An 11,205-nucleotide genomic window follows, 5' to 3' on the forward strand; every position below is an offset into this window, starting at 1 on the left:
ACCTGCAATGAATGTCTATCTAACTAAAGCTACCTAGTTTCGATGTATAATTTAAGGCGTGTTTTGCACCTAACCGTAAGACCAAATGTAGACCTAGCTGGTGTAGCGCATTTCTGGAGACCACATTGATTGTTTATTACTGGGGAGATGCTGGACCTCTGTGACCACTGGCTGATAGTCAACTTAACCTTTATGCTGGTTACACACATTTTTTGCATATTCAATGGAACCCGATAGTCCAAATTCACACAGTCCAGCCTTGTTCTTTAAGCCTGCAGTGATTGCATGCACACTTTAGCTGCTTACAGGGACTATCAGAATGTAACTTTCAGAGTTGGGGGAGGGGGTGAGGAGAGGTAATCTGTTTATGATGAGGGGAGGGAGGGTGTCAGTGCCCTCTCTCCCGCCCCGGAGACCGGGATGACCACCCTTGCTAAATGTCGAGCACGTCCTTGGAGATGGGCACTGTTTGTGCGGTTGTCAGGAACTCCTCTCCCATGTGTGAATGAGGAAAAGCGCCGTTTGTTTTGGCTCGTGCTGGAGGTTTGAATCAGATAAGTACAACAAGTGAGTCAGTTGTGTGTTGTCTTTGAGTCTCTGCCCCCCCCCCCCCCCCAGTCCACGCCACTCCCTGCCTTCTTCCGTTTCCCCTTGGCTTCCATGCCCTTCCCCCATTTTCATGCATCACGGGGGACAGGTATCATCCACAGATGAGTAATGTGCAGGTCTCCGCCCAGGGAGTTACGCTGACCCTCACTGGAAATGCCGCGGTCCTGCTATAGCAAGTTAGCGGGCCGTGTCCGGGCCATGATGAGGACCAGCGGGGTTACCCTTTTTGTGCCGTCATTTCTGCTCCACCTCTCCAGTTTGAGGAAATGAGGCATCAGCCAAGATTGGGCACTCCAAATTTCCGTGACCCTGGTCACCGTGGCTGTATCTGATGACCGCGGCTTCTGAGGGCCGATAGGGTTGTGGCTGGAACGGATCCAGGAAGGCAGGGAAGGTCCGTGTGCCCTGTCCTCCGTGATGCCCATCTCTGGTCTGCACTATCGCTTCAGGAAGTGGGGAGGTGTGTGCGAGGGGGAAGCTGCTCGACACGGTAAACGGGCGTCACTCCTGATAAGCCCTGGGTCTGCGCAGCTTACATTGTGCGTTGTGCTTGTCGGGATGCTGACGCCTCTCCAAACAGAACCCAGCACATGACTGATCTTGGGTGCTGGCACGATTACAAACAGAACCCGACACACACTGATACTGGAGGCAGACACATCTTCAAATGGAACCCAGCACAGGACCCTTCCTGGAAGCCCACACATCTCCAAAGAGAACCTGGAGCATTACCGATCCTGGAGGCCAGTATGTCTCCAAAGAGAACCCAGAACATGATGGATCCTGGGGGCAGACATGTCTCCAAACAGAACTTGGCACACAACCAATCCTTGAGGCTGACACGTCTCCAAAGAGAACCCGGCACACAACCGATCCAAGAGGCCAACACATCTCCAAACAGAACCCGGCACACGACTGATCCTGGAGGCCTTCAGGATCTGTCATGTGCCGGGTTCTGTTCGGAGACATGTGGGCATCCAGAATCGGTCATGTTCCAGGTTCTGTTTGGAGACATGTGGGCATCCAGAATCGGTCGTGTTCCAGGTTCTCTGTGAAGAAGACGTGTCTCCCTCCAGGATTGGTCGTGTGCCAGGTTCTGTTTGGAGACGTGTCTGCCTTCAGGATCGGCCATGTGTCGAGACACGTCTCCAAACAGAACCCGGCACACGACCGATCCTGGAGGGAGATACGTCTTCATAGAGAACCTGGAACACGACCGATTCTGGATGCCCACATGTCTCCAAACAGAACCCGGCACAAAACTGATTCTGGAGACTGACACATTTCCACAGGGACCCACTCAGAGGTTGTTTTTTCCCCATTGCAATCGGTTCCATTTTTTTTACGCAATCCTACATGGGAGTAACACCCAGGTCACTGTAAATTCCGTAAGTGAACAATATCTTTAAAATGTAACACCTCTGGTATCCTGACAGGAAAGATTCATAAAAATGTGCGTGATCCTCAAATAATGGATAGTTAAATATGTAATTATGGATAAATATGGAAATAAACCAGAATACATTTTAACAGACATTAACCTTCCTATATATGGAAGTCGGTGTCAAGAAATGTTCTATATAATTCATTTTTATATTACTGGCTCACCCCTTTGAATGCCGGCCCTTTAACACCTTGGGCGTAAAGCCCAGCTACGACAGTCTTTGCTGTCACACAAGGTGTGACTTCTGGGGTGACCAGTCACCGGTGTGACAGATTTATGGCATAACCCATGCAAATACTTCAGTCATATGAGTATCCGTGTGCATCATGTGATATCATCACATAAGGTATATGTGAGTATGGGTTGAATGAAAAATTGAATTTGCATAAGGTGGGTGATAGTATGTAGCTAGATAGTAGAATGAAAATGGTAGCTGGCAGCAGCGGATCTCTGCTTACGGGAGGCAGCTGTAAGAAGCTGGGCTCGACAGGCAGGTTTCCTGCCAGCTAGTGCCTAGTGTGAGCGTGAGCGTGCCCCACGCTCCAGGAATTTCAGTGTGCTACGGCGCCCTCTTCTGGATTCCTGCAGAACTGCAGCTCCCGCGCACCTGAGCGGCAAGGGAGGGGGGTGCGCGGTGATCTTGCTGCGGAGCACCATACTCATGTAAGGATGGAGCACCCCTTTCTGTGGTGAAAAAGTGGACCGACCTCCTCTCTTTCATCCTCGGCTCATTCTAAAAATAGCCACCAAGCAGCATTTCTTCGGCGTACAGGAATTAGATTGCATGGTATGACTGGAATTAGCTTGAGGTTGAATTATGTGAAAATGGTTGGATATGGTTGCGATTGTGGTTTGGAGTGAAGGCTGATGTCTGATAGTGGGTGTCAGTGCTAAATTGGGTAATTTAGTTAGCGACAGAGTGGTTTGGTTTCGAAGTAATCTGATTTTTATTAAACGAGTTTTTATACCAAGCGCTTAATGTCTGCTGGACATTAGTAGTCGGGAAGCCGCGCCGTCAGTCCTACTGGAAGGGCGCTGGCCCAGTCAGGCACGTCTCCTGGGTGCGGTTCCGAACTGTTTTCAGGAAGCTCATGATGCCCGACCCACCAGTCCCCCTCTCTTCCAGGGAGGTGGGGGCCTTGCCCAGAGCCTCCACCTCACCCGGGGTACCCTGGGAGCGGAGCTGGCGTGCCTGGGCTGCTGGCACGGTGATGAAGCGTCCCACTATCTTGATGTGGTAGTTACGCAGGACCAGCAGCCGCGACACACAGCGATGGTAAGAGTCCAGCAGAGGGCCGCCGGCCCGGTCCTGGACAAAGTGACGCAGGGAGGGGCTGGCTGCGATGTCGCGGATGAGCTGCCTGTGGGCGGGGGGCATGTACTCTCTCATCCGGGACAGAAAAGCACCTGCCCAGGCAGACAACAGCCTCAATTCCATGCCACCTTAAATTTCCCAGGATTCCCCGCTCTGACTTTCCTTGCCCACCCCTTCTCTAAACGCCCCTTACCGCTTTGCTCTTCATGCTGGACCCCCAGCAGCTCGTCAAAGCAGTGCAGCAGGCTGCTCTGAGCCGCGCTCCCCCCAGAGAACTCCATGGGCTCCTCCTGCACCCCCTCATACACCAGACCCTCCCTCATGGAGGGGTTGTCCTTCCACCTGAATGAAGACCATAAACATTAAGCAGTCGCTTGGATGATGGAGGGGTACCACACATTCCTCGGGCACCCCGAGCAGCCCCTACCCAGAGAGGTAGATCCGCATGATGCCGTAGAAGACGTCCGGGTTGACGTACTCTGGAATAGCATGAGAAGGAGAGGGTCAAAGGTCACGGGTAAGCATCGGGCGGAGCCCCTTGCCCATTTCGTCACTGTCCATACCGTGCATCAGTTTGAGCGCCTCCGTCATGCTGTGCAGCGCCTCTGCTATTTCCTCCAGTGCCTGCGACACCCCCACCGAGTCCCCGGCCCACACTCCATCTATGACCTTCGGGATGGCCTGAAACACATGGCCGCCGCTCGAGGTGACCCCATAACCCCGCGCAGCGTCCCTCAGCTCTGCCTTCCACAGTATCTCTCTAGATTTGGACTTCTGCTTTTTCTGTGTGAGCGCTTGGAGCAGTAAACACACTCTGTCGAGGGAGCCGTACGCAGAGGAACAGAGGTACGGCATAGAAAGACAAAATGTTTTATTTACTCCTCATTTAAGTAAATGTATCAACGCAGCAAACAGTCTCTACACAGTTATACAACTGGGAAGCGTAAAGTAACACCGACCACTTTCCTGTTCATCCCACGGAGGGCAGAGCCAGAAGCCCCTCTTAAGAAGTGAGTGAGGGTGGGGGGCAACCTGGGTAGGGTGTCAGTCCATCACCAGGCACCCACTCCCACCCAACACCAGGAGAACGTGTTCAGTCCCTCAAGCTGCCCTGTACTCAGGCAGATCACTTTCTCCTTCTCTGAGTCATTAGCCCCTCCCCCCCCCCTTTCCCCCCCCCCCAAAGCTAGCAGCTGCTGTCACCTTCAGGCCGGGTACGGCTGCCACCTCAACCAGGAGGGTCACCATGAAGAAGCCGCGTGCGCTCTCTCCTCCTGGGATGGTGATAATCAGTTCTAGGTTCCTGAGACAGTAAGAGCCATCATGCTATTGCCATGGTTACAGCTGCAGAGGAGCTGAACATCATCACTGATCTTCATTCACTCACCTACTTATTCATTCACTCACTCACCTACTCACTCATTCATTGGCTCATTCACATACCCGTTCACTCATTCTCTCTCTCTCTCTCTCTTACACACACACACACACACACTCATTTACTCATTCTGTTTCAGTTAATTTTTTTCTCAAAGGACATAAACTGTAGCAGGCAAGGCTGCATCTGGGAGGAGGACATTGGTGTTTGGACTGAGATACTCACTCCATGTCGAAGGGTCTGGCGCAGGAACCCACAATGGACATGAAAATGAAAATAGGAGAGAGATTTGAATGTTCTTAGAGATGTGGGAGAGCCATATGCTATATGTATCAGATACCCGCAGCTCAGCCGTTTTTTCACCAAGACCTGGGACACACCAAGAATACACTTGATGAAAATTAACAACCCTCAACTTAGAAATCTAACTCTGTTTATCATTGAACTTTTGTACTTGCTGTTTGCAAATTCAAAACCTCAAAATTAAAATTAAATCCACCGTGAAACTTTGCCTGCACATGTCCTCGTTTCCTTATTTCCTGATCTCCACATACATGCCCTCCACCCAAGCTGCTGTGTCTGTCACAGTGTACATTTCAACCTACCGTTCTGCAGGATTTTCACGCAGGAGCAGGATGACTGGAAGCTCCTGAAGATCCCGCTTAATGTACCACCAGGGGGTGGCTGCTAGCTCACGTTTAAGGCCTCAGACCCGCTAGTCAATGCTCCCGGAGGTACGACTAGAGGGAATTCTGCAAAATGGTAGCTTGGTACCCAGGACTGTACCCGCGTCGGTGTGTATGGGTGTGTGTGCGCGCTCTCACCCTTCTGGGTTTTTCTTCCTCCAGTTGGCCAGTACTCCGTCAGCATGGGTTAGGATGGGGGGCAGCCCCAGCCGCTGGGACACGTCCCAGAATGGCACGGCCAGATTCCGGGGCAGCACCTCGAAGGTCACATGAGCATAGCTACATGAGCTACATGGTCATTAGCAAAGTTGCCTCATAGTTCCAGGGCTGGGGGTTCAAGTCAAACTGAGTCTAAATCCTTTATTGTGTGTGTAGTCCAGGTATACCTTACCTTGTGGGGACCAAAAAAAAAAAAGGGGTATTCATCACGTTGTGGGGACCAAATGTCCCCACAACGTGATGAATACTCGTTGTTTTTTTTCCTTATGGGGGCCAGTTTCCTGGTCCGCATATGGGAAAACTGTATTTTATAAAAATCTGTGACTGCAATGAAAAAACTAAAAATGCAAAAACTCTTGTATTTTGTTCGGTTACTTATGGTTATGGTTAGGGCAGGGTAGGGGTTAAGGTTGTCATAGTTAGCATTAGCATTTTTCCCATAGAAATGAATGAACGGTCCCCAAAAAGATATGATTACATTACTCTGTGTGTGTGTGTGTGTGTGTGCGCTCTGCAATTGACTGCCATTCCATCCATCGTATACCCCAAGCTTTGTGCCCTGTGTCACCTGCCATAGCCTTCAGGCCTCCTGTATGACCTTGTATAGGATAGATGACTGGAAGATGGATAAATGGCTGGATGTAAGGAGAATACTTAGGGCTACAAGCTCAGTCAATAAGTCACATGCCAAGATTTTACAGTCTACTGCCCATGCAGAGACACTGGCTATTTAATCAGTCAGTCGACAGGTGTGATGGCTGCACATGTGGTGTGTGACTCAGAAGACCTTCACTGTGCCGTGCTCGCCCGCCTGCCACACGTAGCCCATGGTCATCGTGCTAAGGGCCAGATGAGCCAGTCTCAGCTCTCTGTGACCCTCAAGGAAGTGTGATTCCAGCAGGGGCATCTAGGGGGAAAAGTGGCCACATGTGATTGGCTGTGCCTGGTGATTTTCAGTGGCCTGACTTTCATTTGCTTTGATCAGGTTTAGGGACAGCGACCCCTAGAGGTGCCTGAAAGAATTTCACTTGATCAAGATGAGAGAGGGAGGCTCACATACGTTTACATACTTTTTCACAGGATGTTTACAGAGATATTACTGGTATGCACAGATACACAAAAAGAAAAAAACTGGAATAATTGCATTCACCCCTGCCAGGTCAAGTCTTAAGATAAGACCTACATCCTTTATGGATTCAAGTCACTGGCAATTTCAGACAATGACCACCTCTAGGTGGTTGTTCAGTGAGGACAGGCAACAGTTACATGTGAATTACAGTGAAGGACGTGTCTCACCTGATGGACATGGGATCGCAGCGTGTGGGACTGAACGAGCTGGGGGACACTCCGGGCGATGTCCATCCAGGGTCTGTAGTAAGTTGGCAGCTCTGTCTTTTAGGACAATAACACAGACCGTTGACTATCATGTTGACTGACATTTACATTCACCTTAATTTATTTAGCAGGTGCTCTTGTCCCGAGTGACATACAAGTGTGGCAGATAATAAACGGCATAGCAACTAGGGTACAAGTGCTTCCAATGAATGACCAGTGACAAGTGTGAGATGGTTATGGGAACAAGAGCCATACAAAACACCATAGGATCTAATATCAGAAAAGCTATTCAAGTAACATCTTGAAAGTCTAGTAGGAACTAAATGTAAATACAAAAGATCATCCAGTAGTGCCAAGTGAAACCAATTGAACAGAAGAGCCAGCAAGGGCAGAGAGCTGGGGCAGTCAGTGGCAGGATGAGGTTAGTTCAGGTGTTCCTAGTACCCTGGTTCTGAAGGTTGTGAGGAATTCTGCAGAATAGAAATAGCTGAGTAGCTCTTTCCACACATGAAAAATGTCTCTTACAAGATTCGTTCTCACACTGGGAGGAATCACGCATTATATGAATTATTTCCACCTCCAACTGGAAACTCCTTTCAAAGTCATAAAAAGTCATAAACACAAGCTAATGGTAAATACACATGAGGAGGATACAGCTGCTACTCCTGAAGAGGATCCGGCTGGTCGTTTCGATGCCTATGACTTATGGCTTAACATCTCATCTCACCTTCCTACCAGTTCATCTCTGAGACTCGTGGTTGCACAGAAGCAACCTTCTCACCCACCAGAAAAATCTTCAGCTGCTCAGCCCTCAGCCTGAGACTTGTGCGTATCTTCACTCCTACCTGAGCTCTTTCACCACAGGGAACTCCAGAGTAGGAGAGACTCCAGCCCCAATTGAGGGTCCTGGGTCGAGAGTCCACATCTTTCACACTAGCTCATGCTCCTTAAACCTTGAGGGTTAGTGTTTCATACTCCAAAAGCCAGGTCTATCAACAAGGTCTAATCCTACTAGGTCCATTCTGCTGATGCCTGCTGCCCAAATGGTACCACAACTGACCCCCACCTTTCACATCTTTTGGTGGATAGCTACTCATAGCCATTTTAGGCTAAATCCAGCCCTGCTCACTGCAGAGCATCAGCCTCATACCAAGCTCCCGGTGTGGGTCCAGGCAACCATATTTCAGGCCAGGATGCACAAGATCTTCTTGGTGCCTTTCATTGGGGGTCTTTGCCAGACAGTAGTTTGCCTGGACTTTTCCCACAGACCGGTTTGTCACCACACTACAGTCACAGTCTTCAGAGGGGGGGTCAGAATGACATGTATCATATATTAAAGTATGACTTATATAAGTAAGTAAGCATTGCAGTGTTGTTGATATTCATTAAGGTACATTATTAAGGTAGATTCTAGTACCTGTCACACCTTTAATTCGTTCATTTTTATTTATTTCAAACAAACAACAAATAAAAAAAAACATTTCCACATTCTCCATCGTAATATTACACCTTTCGATTTCCTTGCTTGAAATTGATTGTTTGAAGGGTTTTACATAGACGGTGATTTAGGGAGGGGGGGGGTGCAGGTTGACATATGGCACACATGGGGGGAGGGGCGGGTAAGCAGCAGTGACCAGCACAGCAGCCCAGCATCAGGATGCAATCTGCATGCATGGTGTCTACAGGCACAATGCAAACACAAGCATTTTCCTAAAATTTGAATGTGTGGCACAGCAGCTCTGTGATATCTTTGCTGACAAGGATAAAGTTCACCCACATGACAAATACAACAGCATACCAACAATTCTGGTATCGTCTGCTGTCTTTACCTCAAGAAAGAGCATATATATCAGCGTATTAATAAATATGTGTTACAGACAGCTGGAACAAATGTGGTTTTAAACCTCCTAAAACTATATATATACACACACACACACACACACATAAAGTATTGTGTGAAAGTCTCAGGCAATCAAAAGAAATGCTTAAAGCTATTTATCTGAGTAGTAAGCGCCTATTTGCGCAGAACAAAAAGACAGAATTTAACATTAGAACACATTAGAACACAGGTAAATTCAGAGCAATACAATAAAAACTACTTAGAACTTCTTTTGTTCTCCAAGAAGTTACTGAGGTTTCGTCAGAAGGCTACATGGACACCGCTTCAGTTCCCAAACCCCTCCTCAGGGCCACCCCAGCCGTTCCGTGTGTTTATTAAATGTCATCACCAGCTCATTTAATTAAAAAAAAAAGAAAGTCAATGAGATATTGATTAGCTATACGAGGTGTAGTTGAGTAAAAAAAAAACATGGGTGTATTGTATGGTTGCTGCAAATACGGGGGTGATTTCAGCTGAGGTTTTGCAATAGCTAAGCTGACACACTTTGACAGGCATAATAACATAGTTCTACAACAAAATGATCATCATTTAAACATCATTTTCTTTGGCTGCCTAAGACTTTTGCACAGTACTGTATATATATATATATATATATATATATATATATATATATACACACACACATATATACACATATACACATGTACGTATGTATATACATGTGTCTGTGTGTGTAGATTATGTTTTTCAGGTCCCCACAAAGATCTGTGACTGCAATCAAAAAACTAATAATGCCAAAAACCTCGTATTTAGTTTGGTTACTTATGGGTAAGGTTAGGGCTGGGTAGGGGTTAAGGTCGTCATGTTGAGATTAGAGATTTCCCCATAGAAATGAATGAAGAGTCCCCACAAAGATATAATTACAAACCTGTGAGTATGTGTGTGTGTGTGTGTGTGTTATTGTGGGGGTGTTTGAATAGACAGGCTTAAGGTATGACTTTAGCCTGGCTTCAGACTGCTGTACTTTTTAAATTACCAACAAACCAGCAGCATATTGTTAAAGCTGATTATCTTACTTCATAACTGCCTGCTTTCCATTGTTCACTTTGGGGTCCATTAAACTCCATTATATCATTTTACTACAGTTTTCAAGGGTCTTGGATTCATTTTCCAGTTTTTCCTCATTTACATCCAGTTTTTTTTTGCCTCTATTTTCTCCAGGGCTTTTTGGCTGTTATTATAAGTGCCGTTAAAGTAGAAATGTAATGCGTTGGCCTATATCTTTTTAACTTTTAGAAGATCTCATAAACACTGCAGCAAACAGGTTACAGTAGAGCTGCGGCTGGGAGGAACTCGCACCGTGCCGTGCTGATACTTTTTTCACTGCTCGTGAGTTAATGACAAACCTCGCTGAAAGGACTTCCACCAACTTCTGCTCTAAAACTTAACATGAAGATTAAACAAAACCTTTATGCTGTCCCATTAAGAATTTACTAAGGCTGACAATCCGATTCATTCTGGAATTAACAAGACGCGCAAAGCCATCAACCCATTTAAAGGGGATTTTCAACAAAAAACAGAGCAGTGGTAAATGCACAAAATGCACAAAAGGGTCAAATTTCAGCGAAGCCTCCTGGGGGCAGCAGTTTGATAAGAGGGAAATATGACGGACGCATCATGAAGACGGTGACGTTCTGGTCCTCCTTACCTGTGGGGCAGGCAGGATGAAGCCACACTCCTCGGAGACGTGGTACGCACTGAGAGAGAAGGGCCGCCATGGGAGGGCCATGCTGGGGGCCGCGCACGGTCCCTGCTGCTGAGGAGCACGTTCCAGACGGTGTGAGGGAGGCACAGGCCGCCGGAGAATCTTTACGCTGGTGACCCCATCTACACCCATCCGAGTCCCACCAGCAGGAAAGTCAGCGTGTCAATAACACAAGTCCCAACACCGCAACCCCCCTCCCCCATTACACAACACCTTACCTTTAGTCACAAACTTTACACAGTTATCTGCTAAACTAGAAATGCCGTCCTCAGGGGCAAGGGTTCAAGGCAGTCAGCTGGGGAGGCATCTGACCGGTGATAACTGCTCCAGCTGATGCAGTGCAGCACAGCTATATGGGCGCCACTGCAGATCCTGGGCCATATGAAAGCACATCTTATTGGTCCCCAACCCAGACCAATCCGATTATGTTCGAAATTTTTTAGGGCCGCTGTCACTCAGGGGACCTTGGACTCATCGGAAACCCCCCCCCCCTTTTTACAACACCTTTGCAGCTACATTTTCAACCTGTCCAGGAAAGAGAGACAGTGAAAAAGCTACACAGGCCTCTATTAAAATGCTTCACCTACTATGACTGGACGTCTGTCTTCTGGTGG

General features: G+C 47.9%; 1 protein-coding gene across 1 annotated transcript; it reads right to left on the reverse strand.

Moving 5' to 3' along the window:
- Nucleotides 1-2,873: 2,873 nt before the first annotated feature.
- ido1 (indoleamine 2,3-dioxygenase 1) lies at nucleotides 2,874-10,767 on the reverse strand. Its single transcript, XM_072709227.1, has 10 exons — nucleotides 10,535-10,767; nucleotides 6,948-7,043; nucleotides 6,439-6,558; nucleotides 5,571-5,689; nucleotides 4,972-4,986; nucleotides 4,572-4,671; nucleotides 3,932-4,049; nucleotides 3,796-3,847; nucleotides 3,562-3,710; nucleotides 2,874-3,460 (listed from the first exon to the last, which is right to left on the reverse strand). The coding sequence occupies exons 1-10, from the start codon at nucleotides 10,721-10,723 to the stop codon at nucleotides 3,075-3,077; spliced, it is 1,344 nt and encodes a 447-aa protein (XP_072565328.1). The 5' UTR covers nucleotides 10,724-10,767; the 3' UTR covers nucleotides 2,874-3,074.
- Between the last annotated feature and the right edge of the window lie 438 nt (nucleotides 10,768-11,205).

This window comes from Paramormyrops kingsleyae, chromosome 2 (assembly GCF_048594095.1).
Source record: "Paramormyrops kingsleyae isolate MSU_618 chromosome 2, PKINGS_0.4, whole genome shotgun sequence".
Lineage (NCBI taxonomy): Eukaryota > Metazoa > Chordata > Actinopteri > Osteoglossiformes > Mormyridae > Paramormyrops > Paramormyrops kingsleyae.